The sequence below is a fragment of the Octodon degus genome, unplaced genomic scaffold, assembly GCF_000260255.1.
Source record: "Octodon degus isolate 3935 unplaced genomic scaffold, OctDeg1.0 scaffold00033, whole genome shotgun sequence".
Taxonomy (NCBI): Eukaryota; Metazoa; Chordata; class Mammalia; order Rodentia; family Octodontidae; genus Octodon; species Octodon degus.
This window is the reverse complement of record NW_004524609.1, coordinates 15,961,416-15,975,449: the sequence shown is the minus strand read 5'-3', so window position 1 is coordinate 15,975,449 and position 14,034 is coordinate 15,961,416. Positions and strand designations below refer to the sequence as shown.

The 14,034-nt window shown below is 48.3% G+C and overlaps 1 protein-coding gene across 2 annotated transcripts in view; it reads left to right on the top strand.

Moving 5' to 3' along the window:
- Positions 1-14,034, top strand: part of Fbf1 (Fas binding factor 1) — a 28,514-nt gene that overhangs the window by 4,213 nt on the left and 10,267 nt on the right. The window contains exons 4-14 of one of the 2 annotated variants that reach the window (XM_023714138.1): positions 312-353; positions 4,645-4,738; positions 6,519-6,579; positions 7,126-7,176; positions 8,411-8,549; positions 9,399-9,476; positions 10,052-10,171; positions 10,459-10,597; positions 10,722-10,855; positions 11,878-11,977; positions 12,850-13,323. In XM_023714138.1, the coding sequence (XP_023569906.1) occupies positions 312-353; positions 4,645-4,738; positions 6,519-6,579; positions 7,126-7,176; positions 8,411-8,549; positions 9,399-9,476; positions 10,052-10,171; positions 10,459-10,597; positions 10,722-10,855; positions 11,878-11,977; positions 12,850-13,323 (1,432 nt within the window). The remainder of the gene's footprint in view (positions 1-311; positions 354-4,644; positions 4,739-6,518; positions 6,580-7,125; positions 7,177-8,410; positions 8,550-9,398; positions 9,477-10,051; positions 10,172-10,458; positions 10,598-10,721; positions 10,856-11,877; positions 11,978-12,849; positions 13,324-14,034) is intronic. The other variant, XM_023714139.1, reaches the window with a different exon arrangement.

Here is a 14,034-nt window from a genome sequence, read left to right as displayed (position 1 = left end):
AACTTAGGTTGTTAACCCTCCAAAAGAGAAGCTTATTGTTATTACCATACAACCTAGGCTGTTGAGCTTAACCTCATTATCTGTCTGAATATCATACATTTTAGGCATATGCTTTGCATTTCTCCCTTAAGTGTTTCAACAGGGCTTTGTGACTTATTGCCAGAGAGTTCGAAAACATCTCCTGGGCAATGAAGGTAGAGCTCAGTCTAAGGCTTAACATCTTTGAGTTCTGCAGCTCTCAGAATGTCTCAGACTTGAGCTATAGAAGTGCTGCTTTCCTCCTCAAGTTGTGACGGCCCTTTCTGTTCCAGGCTCGATTGATGACGTTCTTGGTGAACTCTTGGGTGATGACAGTAAGTGCTCCTCCCCGCAAAATCTTTAAATCTTTTGATCTAGGCCTATTCTTTTTTTTTTTTTTTTTCATGCATATATTTGGTACAGGGTCTCACTACACAGCTCAGACTCATAGTGATCCTCCTGTTTTCAGCTTCCCCAGCACTGGTTATGGCTTAGTGTGCTCTAGGGCAAGGTCAGTAAGGGCCTGTTTTTGGGGGTGGTTTTTTGTTTGTTTTTTTTTTTTTTTTGTATTTAAAGGAAGGGCCTACAGGGTGTTCAGGGTCTCACTACTAGTTCAGACTCATATTGATCCTGTTTACTGCCTCCCAAGAGCTGGGATTACAGGCAAGCACTACCACGCCCAGTGTCAATTGCAGTCTCAGCACACTGCCTGTGGTAGGGCAAGCATGGCAGGCCTGGGGATTGAACCCCTGGCCCCTGCGCCTGCTTGCAGGTGTTTTAATCCACTGAGCTATTTGGCTGGCCCAAGAGCCTATTCTTAAAAAATAATTTAAAAATTGTTTTAAACATTATTTATTTATTTATTTATTTGGTACACAGCTCAGACTCATAGTGATCCTCCTGTCTCAGCCTTCACAGTGCTGGGATTACAGGCATGCACCACCATGCCCAGTTTCATTGGCCTGCAGAGCACACCCAGGGTTCCATGCCAGCATGGAGGGTGGTACTGGAGATTGAACCCAGGCAGGCACTTAGACTACCAAACCATCTCCTAGCCCTTTAAAATTAATTAATTATTTTAAAAGATAGGTATAGGGGCCAGGGAGATGGCTCAGTAGAATAAGTGCTTGTCTGGCAAGTGCAAGGGCCTGAGTTCAATCCCCGGTTCCACCAAGAAAAAAAAAAGTATAGTGGTGAGGGGCTGGTGAGATGGCTCAGTGGTCTAAAGCACCTACTTAGAACAAGCTTAGCAAAGCACAGGGACCGCGGTTCAATCCCCCAGCCCCACATGCCAGCCAGCCCGCCCCCTGGTGGGCTGAGCTGGCCACACACACACACACACACACACACACACAAATAAAATTTTAAAAAAATATATAGTGGTGAACACTGTAATCCCAGTACTCTGATGGGAAGATCACATGTTCTAGTCCAACCTGGAAAATTTAGTGAGCTTTTATCTCAAAATTAAAAAAAACAAACTTGGGAGTATATCTCAGAGCAAAGGCCCTGTGTTCAATCCCCAATACCACCACCATCTGAAAACTGAGATATAATTTATATGTCAGTTGGGTGTGGTGGTACATGCCTGAAATCGTAACACTAAGGAGGATGAAGTAGGAGGGATCACAAGTTAGATGCTGGCTGGGCCTATATAGTGAGTTCATGATTCACCTGAACTACATGGAGAACTCTGTCTCAAGAAAATGAAGCAAAAATTTTAAAACGTTAGGCCAGGAGTGGTAGTGCACACCTTTAATCCCAGCACTCGGGAGGCTGAGACAAGAACATTGCTGCAAAGGCCAGCCAGGGCTAGAAAGTTCAGCCCAGCCTGAACTGCATAGTGAAGCCCTGTGTCCAAAAGGTGGACAGAGGGCTGGCCAAAAGCTCAGCGGATTAAAGTGCCTGTTTAGGCAAATACAGGGGCTGAGAGTTTGATCTCCAGGCCTGGGCACGGTGGCACGTGCCTGTAATTCCAGCTGTTTGGATGCTATAAACAGGAGGATCACTGTGAGTTGGATCTGCGCAATGAGACCCTATAGACTCTGTCCTAAATAAAAAAAAAAAAAAAAAAAAAAAAAGAAAGAAAGAAAGAAAAGAAAAAACAAATTCACATCATAACATTTGCTCTTTTAATTCACTTGGGAGGCTGAGGCAGAAGGATTGCTATGAATTTGAGGTGAGCCTAGACTACCTAATGAGTTCAAGGCCAACATGAACTACACTTGAAACTATCGTAAAAGAATAAAGTGTGCGGGGCTGGAGAGATGGCTCAGTGGTCTAAAGCACCTACTTGAAACAAGCTTGGCAAAGCACAGGGACCACGGTTCGATCCCCAGCACCACATGCCAGCCAGACCCGCCCCCTGGTGGGCTGAGCTGACCACACACACACACAATAAATAAATGTAATAAATAAAAATAAATAAATATTTAAAAAGGTAGTTCTAAATTAAAAAAAAAAAAAAAAGAATAAAGTGTGCAATTCAGTGAAATTTAGAATCAGTGCTATCCTTTGTATGTCTTTGTGGTTGTCTGTAGTAAAGTGATCACATTCTAATTCCAGCATTTTCATCACCCTACTTTACCATAAGCCCTAATCTTAGGCAACCATCCATCTCCTCTCTGTTATGGAATGGCCTATGCTGGGCATTTTATGTAACATGAAATCATACAGGATCTGGCCTTCACATCTAGCTGCTTTCGTTTAGTATAATGTTGTCAAAGTTCATTGATACTGTAGCATGAATCAGTACCATATTCTTTTTTGTGGCTAAGTAATAGCCTGCTATATGGCTCTACCACATTTTTATTTCATCATCAAATCATGGACATTTGAATTATTGCCATATTTTGGCTATTATGAATAATACTATTAGGAAAATTTGTAACAAGCTTTCATGTGGACATGTTTTCAGATTTTTATTTTATTTTTTTTGCGGAACTGGGGTTTGAACTCAGGCCCTTGTGCTTGCCAGGGAAGACTGAGCCATCTCCCCGGCCCTAGGCATAGATTTCTGGACCATATGGTAAGAGTGTTTAACATTTTTTTTTTATTAAATTTATTTATTTGTTTATTTGTGTGTGTGTGTATTGCCGGACAGCTCAGCCCACCAGGGGGCGGGGCTGGCTGGCGTGTGGTGCTGGGGGATTGAACAGCGATCCCTGTGCTTTGCTAAGCTTGTTCTAAGGAGGTGCTTTAGACCACTGAGCCATCTCACCAGCCCCAAGAGTGTTTAACATTTTTAAGAAACCCCCCCAATTTTTTTTTTTGTGGTACCAGGGATTGAACTTAGGACCTTGTGCTTGCCAGACAAGCACCTAGTCTACTGAGCCATTCCCCAGCCCCTGTCCTTCTGTTCTGAACCAGGGTCTTGCTCAGTTGCCCAGGCTGGACTCATAGGCAGCTAAGTTGGATAGAAATTAGTATACAGCCATAGAGGGACTGAGCCCTCAAGGAAGTCAGCACAAAAATAAAGAGCACTGTAGTGGAAGACACATTAGAAGAAAGCCACAGTTCAGGAGGGAAAAGCAATAACCAGGCCTGCATGTTCTGGAGATAAACAGCAACTGGACATTATACTATAATCATCACCATGCTTTCTAGTAAGTCCAGGTAGGTGTCAGACGCCCAGGCAGGTGAACAGAGCACCAGGATCCATCTCTTCCTGAAAAGGTCTTCCTTCTTTCCATGTGCCCTCACCGCTCACTCATTCCCCTATTGGGTCACTGAGCTAATTGGTAACCTGTAATCCTTTTTTTTTTTCTTTGAATGTTTACTAAGCAGCCCAAAAGTGACACACACTGTCCCCTAGTAAACCTGTAGTCCCGAGTGGTGACTGTAGCTCACCCACACCCACCTGTGCAGTGACTGCTGTGTAAAGTACCCTCCACAGAAGGCCTCGGTGGCCACCCCCAGGACCTCTCCTGGACCTTCATCATCTCTGCTCTCCTTTTTTCCAATAAAACACTCCTGGTGTGTTCCTTTGGTTTGTAACTTCATCCATGTTGTGAGACCACAAAGTGGATACATTTGACATCTAACAGGTTGGAAATAATATTTTTCTTGCATAGTATCGTAATCTTTATGTCTCGGGCTCCCAGAATATTAAGATCACAGGTATGTGCTACCACATCCAGCTCTATTTGTGTAGCTTTGCAGAAGTGCTCAGATCTTACCTGGGATATTTGGCATTTTATTATTGAGCGGTAAGAGGTCCTTGTATGTTTTGGCTCCTGGCCCCTGCCCTTTGTGTCCATGTAGGTGCGCTGAGGAGCACGGCTGCAGGGGCAGGCCTAGCTCTCCAGGGACAGGAAGGCTTAGGTTTCTTCCATGTGACAGGAAGAACCCACAAAACATTGACTCATGGGTTCCAGCCCACCTTCCCCTGAGTGTGGCTGGGTTGGGTTGAGCTCTTTGTTTGGCATTTATTAAAATCTGGGTTGATGTCCTTCACTGCTCCAGCCTGGCCTTTATTCAGGCTTTTCAGGGGATAATGTTGGGAGCTGCCCTTTTGTCCTTAGAAAGTGAGGGGCCTGCTGGGTGGGGGACCCGATATCGATATCGTTTGCATCTCTGCTGTGGTTGTCTGAAGTTAAGTGACACCTTTGGTTTCCCTTGATCCAGTGATACTCCCTGAGAAGCCTGTTGAACCAGTTCCTTATAACAGAGATGCCACAGATGTACCTCCAAAGCTCACTTCTTCAAAGGCTAGAGGAAGGTAAACACTGCTTGCCCTGGGGATCCAAGGCCATTTCAGTACAGTGCTCTGCCAGCTACTCCTCTTCCCCCTTGATATGTACCCACTGGGAATGTCAGGAATTTCCACACCTACCCTCCATTTCCAGGTATCTTTTTTTTTTTTTTTTTTTTTATTTTTTTCCCATAATTTTATTGATAAACAAAAATGAGACAGTTTCAAATCAAATTGGTAGGACAGTTTTTTTGTGGTAGGGGGTTTGAACTCAGGACCCTGCACTTGTCAGGCAGGTGCTTATTCTACTGATCTATCTTCCCAGCCCCATTTCCAGTTATCGAAGTGGGCTGGGAAGATGGAAAGAGACCTGACTTGGAGGTCAGAAAGCCCAATATCTAGTCCTACAAGTGTTACTTGGGCAATTCAGTTTCCTTATCTTGAGAATAAGGGAATTGAATGGTGCATGCCTGTAATCCTTGCACTCAGAAAGTTGAGACAGGAGGATCACTGAGTTCAAGGCCAGCCTGAGCTACATAAGAAGCTTAAGGCTAGCCTACCCTGTATAGTGAGACTTTTTAGATGCGCGTGTGCACACATCGGCATGCATACACACACACACACACACACACACACACACACACAGAATAAAGAAACTGGTCCAGATCAGTAACTTTCAAATTATGTTTGTTCTCCCTACAGCAGATGACAAGGAACTTTGTGATGTTTCACTTTGATTTTTTTAATTTATTTATTTATTTTGGCAGAACCGGGGATTGAAAACTCAGACCCTTGCTTTTGCCAGGCAAGCACTTATTCTACTGAGCTATCTCTCTGGCCCCCTCACTTTGATTTTAGCTAGAGCAATTCTCTTTCTTACCTCTTAACAGTGATTGGTTTTGTTTATTTGTTTGGAGACAGGGTCTTGCTATGTAATGCAGTCTGGCCTTGAACTCAAAGCAATCCTCCTGCCTCAGCCTCCTTAGTGCTGGGATTATAGGCTTGCACCACTATGTCTAGCTTGCTTGATTAGTGTTTTGAGACAGGGCCTTTCTGTGTAGTCTAGACTGGCCTCAAATTTGAAATCCTCCTGGCTTAGTCTGCAAAGTCAATTCAGCAGTATCCAAGGGATGTCATGTCAAGTCAACTCAAAGATAGGAACGTAAGTGTGTGCCACTGTGTCTTGCTAAAGTTTTACTTACTTTGCAGTACTGGGGTTAAACCCAGGATCTTCATACTGAACTAACTAGTTCTCTCTCTCTCTCTCTCTCTCTCTCTCTCTCTCTCTCTCTCTCTCTCTCTGTCTCTTGGTGTCTCTGTCTGTCTGTCTGTCTCTTTCTCTCTCTCTCTGTCTGTCTCAGTCTCAGTCTCAGTCTCAGTCTCAGTCTCAGTCTCAGTCTCAGTCTCTATTATTTAGGTCTCACTAAGTTGCCCAGGTGGAACTCAAAACTTGTGATCCTGCCTCAGCCTCTCATATTACTAGGATTAGTATGTGTCACTGCTCCCAACTAACAATTTGTTTTTAAGACTCTACTGCTTTATAAAAATATAAGATCACTATACTAGGCAGCCTGTGAAATTCTCTTTAGCATATCTGTCTTCCTGAAGAAGTTCCTTCAAGTTCCTTTCAACCCTTTAAGCCACTATTTTCTGATGGTGGTGGTGCTGAGATAGAATGGAGGACCTCCCACATGCTAAAGATGTGCCTTACCACCGAGCTACACTCCTAGCCCCTCAGTCTCTTCATTTTTTTAGGGTCATCTAGTGCCCTCGGCACGAGTGATGGTCCTTTTCTACCCCTTTACAGCTCCTTCCGGGAAGATGACGGCTTTGACACTCTGGGAGGCTTGGCAGGAGCTGATGCTGAGGTGAGTCCAACCCAGTTCTCAATTCTCATCTTTTGGATTTGACCCTAGGCAAGGCAAGGTTGGTGTGGTGGCCAGCGAACTGCTCACAGAAGTGTTCAGAAGTCTGCAGTCAGTTTGTTCTTAAAGCAAAGCAATCCCCAAGGGATACCATGTAGACTCAAAGCAGTATCTGTCTCCTTTTCCCTAGAATGATGAACTAAACAGTAGAGCTCATGGCACTTTGGGTTTGGATATTGTCCCTTCCTGTGAGAAACTCCACACCATCTGCTCATGTGATTGGGAAGCAGCCTGACAGGAGTTCTGTGATGAAAGTCATCTCTCCAGTTGAGAGGGACAGAAAGTAGCAGAGCTCTCTGGGTCTCCATAATTAGGTGGATTTGACTTCACACTATAGCTAAGCCCTAGGTGAGGGGATAGTCCTGTTTGTGCCCCATTGGCCCTGTGCTCCTACAGAAGCACGGTGACAAGGGATTGGAGCCCTGAGTGGTGTTGGGCCTAGACTAACATGCCTCTCATCTCTTTCACTTGTGCCTCTTGTGGACTTAGGTATCTGACATCTCAGATCCAGACGCACAGGCCTTGCTACAGGCCATAAAGGTAAGAAAAGAACTTTCTGATCCTCAGGGCTGCGGCTGGGTGAACTATTAATACTTTACATCTGTAATTTTTCCTTTACATCTCCAGTTTCTGAGTTCTACCTAGTGGGAACACAGCTCACCCTGAGTCAGGGGTTTCTCTTCTAACCCCTCTGAGTATAAATCTTTTCCTCCTATCTGGAGATAGAAAGTCTATGCCACATTTCTTGGTCCTCTTCTTCTGGTGAAACAAGGCCACTCCCCTCCTAGTGAATCACCTGGTTGGGTCCTCTCTACCCCTCCTACCACCTGAGGGGACAGCATGAGGTTCCTTATCTTCTTAGCTCCAGATCAACTTTTTTTTTTTTTTTTTTTTTTTTTTTCGGAACCAGGGATTGAACTCAGGCCCTTGCGCTTGCCAGGGAAGCACTTATTCTGATGAGCCATCTCCCCGGCCCCAAGATCAACTTCTTTAAACCCAGTCTGAAATTGTCCTCCTAAGGCCACGCAGCCATGCCCTAAGGCACATATGACCTACAATTGCTCTGACTCAGTTTTGGGGGTAGTTTTCAGTCACCCCTTCTAGAATCATGAGCCAAGCCCAGACTATCGTCTAACTCACAGTTACCCTCCTGCCTCTGCTTCCCAAGTGCTGGGAAGCTTGCACCATCACGCCTGACTCTCACCCCACTCTGTCGACCTTTGGTTCCATTTTCATTCCCAATCACCATTTTTCTGTTTCCTTTGTTCTTTCACAATTCTGCCCTTGGATGTGTGAGGCAGATGGCATGTCAAGAGAGAATCTTTTATTTATTTATTTATTTATTTATTTATTTATTTAGCAGTACTGGGGATTGAACTCAAGACCCTGTGCTTGCCAGGCAAGCACTTGTTCTACTGAGCTACCTCCCCAGTCCCAAGAGAATCTTTATTGAGCTCACAGTTTTAGAGGTTCAAGGCCCAAGATAAGGTTGGGGTTGGGACTGGTTTGGTCTCTAGGAAGAGCCACAATCTGACTTTTGCTTTCCCTTCTGGAGAGAGGCAGATGGTGGCACCTCATGACAGAAGCATATAGGGAAGCAGAGAAAGGGACAGATGCAGTCACACAGCACCTTTCAAGGGCAGGTCCTCCAGGAACTGAAGCCCCACAGAGTCCACTTCCCAGTACCCCTCTAGAGCTGAGCCTTTTCACATGGACAGTGGGGGCCCCTCAAGGCTTTCTAAGGCATTGTGCCCCATCCTTCCTGCTGTTCTAGGATCTAGATGACATGGATGCCGATCTCCTGGGCCTGAAGAAGTCTCCATCCTCTAACAAAAGAGCAGGAAAGGGTTCTGGGAAACAAGAGCTGCCTTGTAATCCCAAACCTGCTGGCAGGTTAACAGCCAGTGAAGAAGGTGAGCGAGACTTTGGGATCACAGAAGCTGCTTAGAAAGAAAAGATGCAGGGCCGGCAAGATAGCTCGGCGGTCTAAAGCGCCTGCTTGGACAAGCTTAGGCAAATGCACAGGGATTGTGGTTTGATCCTGGGCACCACATGCCACACCAGCCCTGCTCCCCAGGGTGGGCTGAGCTGGCCACAAAAAGAAGAAAAGAAAAGATGCAGGCCGGGGATGTAGCTCAGAGGCCCCAGGGCTTGGCTAGCAAGGGCAAGGCCAGTACCTACCCCCCACCCCCGACCAAAAAAAAAAAGAAAGAAAGAAAAGGTGTTCTCATGTCTTACAGATTTTCTTGGAATAGAGACCAAGGAGCGTGTGTGTGTGTGTATGTGTGTGTGTGTGTGTGTGTGTGTGTGTGTGTGTTTATGGTACAGAAAGGGACTGTTCCAGTCATTCTTAAATCTGTTGTAGGAAACTCCTAGAGGAGCTTTTTGAGTTAAAATAGAAATGTGAGCTGGGATTATAGCTCAGCGGTAGAGTATTCACCTAGAATGCACAAAGCTCTCGAGCACAGCAACGGTAATTTTTAAAGTGGGAAATTTGATGGTACCTGTCTGTCTCTCAAACCCATGCTTGTGTGGAGTGATTCATAACAAGGGACAGGTATGGCTTCCTGCCACATTGCCCTGTTGGAAGCATGGGTGAGAACAGGTGGGTGGGGACCCTCCATGGTTGTATCCACAGCCTTGAGCCTCAGTTTTCTAGAGTGAAGTCCTCACCATCCCAGGGGCCCCAGTCCAAGGTGTAGAGAAGAAGCTTAGACTAGGAAAGACCCAGGCCCAGGTTGCTTTCTCTGTTCTTCCTATAGGGGATACCAGTCCCACCAGAAAGCCATCTCCCTCACCCAGCAATTTGGGGCATCAGTACAGAAGGTTATCTTTTGAAGGTACCAGAGATACCCCAGTCCTGCTTCTGGGACACTCCCTTTGTTGGTTTGTTGGTTTGCTTGCTTGTTCATTTGTGGTACTAGGGATTGAACCATGGGGCTTTGCGCTGAGCTGCATCCTCCGCCCTTTTATTTTGAGACAGTTGCTCAGGCAGGGCTCAAACGGGACACTCTGGTTTGACAGTAGTGTTTGTAATCCCCTTCTGCCTATCTGAGGTGCTGTGTGTGTCTGAGGAAGAACAGATAGCCTTTGCCTCAGGTTAGATCCTCATGGATTCTGCAAGGTTCTACTTGTTCTATTTTTGGGGAAACTAAAGTATAGGGTCATCCTTTCCCTTCACAATGCACAATGTTCTCTTCTGACACCTCAGAATTGTTTCCAGGAGCCCATGGGCCAGCAGAGTCAGAAGGCCCTTGGGTTTGCCCAGCAAACTGTCCTCATGCGCAGCTCCCCCAGGCCCTGCCCTGTACATGTTGAGCAGCTCATTTATGCTGCAGTGGTAGCTACCACAGTCTAGGGTGTTTTTACCTGAGCAAAGCATCACAGTCTGACTTCTTTCCTTTTTGGTGGTGAGACTTGGAAGATCCATTAGCAAGACTTCTCTCTGATGATGAGGAAGGAATTGCCAAGAAGCTACCTGTGACAGAGAGTAAAACCACTTCACATAAGAACCTCAGCACAGGCAGAGAGCCAGGTAGGGTGGGGAGACTTGTTCCTTATCCTGGGAGAGATGCTGTGGACAATGTACCAGCTCACTAGCAAGAGCCCTCAGCTGGGCAAGACCTCAGGCCTCAGGTCCAGGACCAAGAGATACCAGTCTCTGGGAGCAGAGGGGTGGGGGTGGGGACCTCGAGTCCCATGGGCAGCCCCTCCCCACTGCCCCATTGGAAGCTCAGGGACAGAGAGACCCTACCCCAGCCCATTTAGTGACGATGGAGGGCAAGAAAGCCATGGGCATAGGGCCTTGGTTCTGTCTTTCAGGTCCTTCTATTCCTCTAACTCCTGGGGACACCCCCGTCCGAAAGAAAGACGAGTTGCTGTTTGATGATAAGGATGACATCATGGCCACCCTGGGGTTTGGAGACAGCCCCACTGCTGAGAAGAGGCAAATGGGAGGCCAGTAAGCGTCCACATGGGTGGGGAGTCTGGCCGGGCTGCTGCCTCAGGTCCAGAGAAAAAATCAAGGGAGAGGACATGGGGAGCCTCTGTAGTCACACACCCCTTTTCCACCTCCCATCCTGCAGGGAAGGTCCCCAGCCTGCTCGCTCCAAGCTGGATGAACTTCTGGGTCGAGGCACAGCCACCAAACTTCTAGCTCGCCCAGGAACTGGGGAACAGAGGGAGTTCAAGCTAGACAAGAAGTGCCAGAGGTCACAGGGTGAGAAAGCCTGGGGAAAGGGTGGGCCAGGACAGGAGGGCAGGGAGGGGCCCCTAGCCAAGGTTTTACCATAACAGGTAACAGATAACTCCATGTCACAGTACACACGTTACTGAATACATCTGTAACTTAACACAGATGCCTGAGATTTATTCTCACCCCACCTGCACCTGGCTGCTCTGTGTAGATACTGTTACGTGTATGAATATACCGCTCACCACTTGTAAAGTTATTTTATTTTACTTTACTTTTATGTTACTTTATTTCATCTCCCCAGTACCAAGGACTGAACCCAGAGCCTTTACATTGAGAGGACATCCCCAGTCCTTCTCTATATATTGTATTTTGATAGATTCCTTTTTTTTTTTTTTTCTTGGCAGAACCGGGGATTGAACTCAGATCCTTGAGTTTGCCAGTCAAGTGCTTATCCTACTGAGCCATCTCCCCGGCCCCTATATATTGTATTTTGAGACAGGAGCTAGGTAAATTGTCAAGTTGTCCAAGCTGGGCTCAGACTTTCAGTCTTCCTGCTTCAGTCCTGAGATTGCAGGCATGTTCCGCCTTGCCCAGCTCAGGGTAGTTTCTTGACCCCATGAGAGACAGCAGCTCAGGTGTGCAAATGTTCCTGTGGACTGGTGTTTCCCAAAACATTGCTGCACTAGCCAGCTGTTAAGATTTGTTCTGTGACCCACAGTGCACTAAGCTTGACCTTGCGGAAAAAAAGGGAGGCAAGGCCTGGCCAGTGTTTTCTTGGCTCCTGGTTGGTCCTGTGTAGCCATAGTGCTTCTTCGAGGGCAACCCTGCCTTGCTTTGTTTCATATGTCAGCATCTGATTCAGCATTTCTAGACAGACTCCTTATGGGGGGAGGGGGGGAGGGCTAAAGTTGGGTTCGCAGCCCTGAGGCTGCACTCAGTGGAGAAGCATTTACCTTGATTCCATCCACAGCACTGTCCAAAAATGAAACATTGGGCTTCCCTTGTGCTCGATTCTAGAGCACAGTCACAGGCTTCTTAATTTTCAGACAAAGAAGACACCTACGATGACGAAGTCCTCACCTTTGGGGCCTACCAGCCTACCTGGGGCTCCTCGGAGGGCCGGCAGTCCCACCCACAGTCTGTTAGGTGAGCAGGGCCTGGAGGGAACTGGGCTCCAGGACAGGCTGGCCACTGGAGAGACAAGTCTCCCCAGGCCTCCCCGCTCCGCTGACAGCCTCTGTGACAGCACTAGCTCTAAGCACTGCAGAAGAGGGCGCTCCCCAGGAGTGCAGACAGGGCTGAAAGCTGCTCCCGCAGGACTCTGGTCCCAGTTCCTGCCACGCAGCCCTGAGTTCGCACTGGGGGCTGCTCTGGGATGAAAGGCACAGTGGCTTCCTCCGCCAGTCAAAGCTGCGCTGTCCATGGTCTCCCTGCGGAACGCTGCCCAGCAGTGAGTGAGACCGTGAGCCTGTGGCAGCGGCACCTGCAGCCTGCTCCTGGGACACTGCCCGGAGCCTGCCCAGGCAGGCCTGACCCTGCACTCTTCCCACTTTGCAACAAAACTTCATCCATGATGGAAGTTTCTGAATTTGGTGTTTTCCTCCCAGCATTGTTTGATCTGTATCTTGAGGTGATTCGAGCTTAGGGAAAAGGTGTTTGTTTTTGTTTGTGGTGTTTTGGTTGAGACAGTCTCACTAGGTTGTCCAGGCTAACCTGGAACTCACTGTGCAGTTGAGGCTGGCCTCAGGCTTGTATTGAGTCTCCTTCCTCAGCCTCCTGAGTGCTGAAATTACAAGCACGCCTGTATTTCTTAGTGCTCTGTAGACAGCACACCGCCTGCCGCCGCCCCTCCACCTGACCTGGTCTGGGAGCCACTGCTGGGCTTTGGTCTGACTGTGTGATCCCTCGCTTCTGGCTCTGGGCCTTACAGTCCCTCCATCACAGAGGGAAAGGCTGGCAGGGGGCTACTGGGACAACTGCCTCCATGGCCTGACACCTTTCTCTTTGTCTTGAAACAGGTTGTTAACAGAAAGTGGCCCAGACCCTAAGGGAGAACTGAGCTCCAAATGGAGCCCTCCAGCAGCTTCCAGCCCCGTCCCCCCCAGAAAGGGAGGAGCTGACTGGTTGGGCCTCAAGGATGAAGACTTGAACCTGCTCCCTGCCTCTCCCACCCGAGAGCCCGGAGGAGGCGACGCAGTAATGTCTACACCCTCCATTGCCCCTCCTATGAGCCAGCACTCAGCCTCGGGCCTGCATTCTGTCCCTCCTGTACCCTCCTCAGGAACAGAGTTACCAACTGAGGGTGCCATGTCCCCTGTCCAATCCAGCCACGCTCCCAAGCTAGGAGCATCCCAAGAGAAAGAAGAGGCAGAGGACTGGCTAGGCCGCCTCTTAGCTCAGAAGAAGTCCCAACGTCTGGCCAGAGAGGAGCATACTGGGGCTTATAAGACCCTGAATCCACCATGCACAGCAAGGTCTGCCCCTTCTGGCAGGTACGGGCTTGGGCTGCTGTGTCCACTGGGAGACCTTGCTCGCCTTCCTCTTGGGCACAGCAGAGAGAGCTGCTGCTCGGGCCAGGTGCGGGCTGGCAGGAGAGGACAGAGGGCGTCCTGAGGTGGTGGACTCTGCCATCCCCTGCCTTTGAGCTGGGCCCAGCCCTCGAGCCTCGAGGCTGGTGCCAAAGCCCAGTATGGAGATTGTCAGTGTTTCTGTTGACCCAAGCTAGAGTGACTAAAGTGTGTGTGAGCTGAGAGTCCCATGCGCTCCTGGGGATGTCTGAGAAGGCGCGGTGCCCAGCGGGCAGCTCCTGGGAGCTGCAGTGGGGGCCAGTGGGCAGGAACCTGGGCACAAGGGCCAGCTGAAGGGTCCCAAGGCTGAGGGTGCAGAGGAAGTGGTGACACACTCCACCATCAGAGCTGAGGGAAGAGATGTGGTTTTGTGAGCCAGGGATGGCACCACATACCAGGGTTGGTGTAGCAAGTAGACTTTGACTTGAAGCCAAGGGAAAAACTGTGCCCCAAACAGCAAGACTGCAAAGAGAGATGGGAATTATAGAAAAGAGCAGAACTGAAGGTGACTGCCCTGGGGGGCAGCTGAAGGGAGCAGCAATGGAAGATTGAATGAAGATAAGTGGAGCCAGACACCAGGACTTTGAACTTGAGTGCCTCCATGTGTGACATGCCCGTTGTGGCTCTAGGACAGTG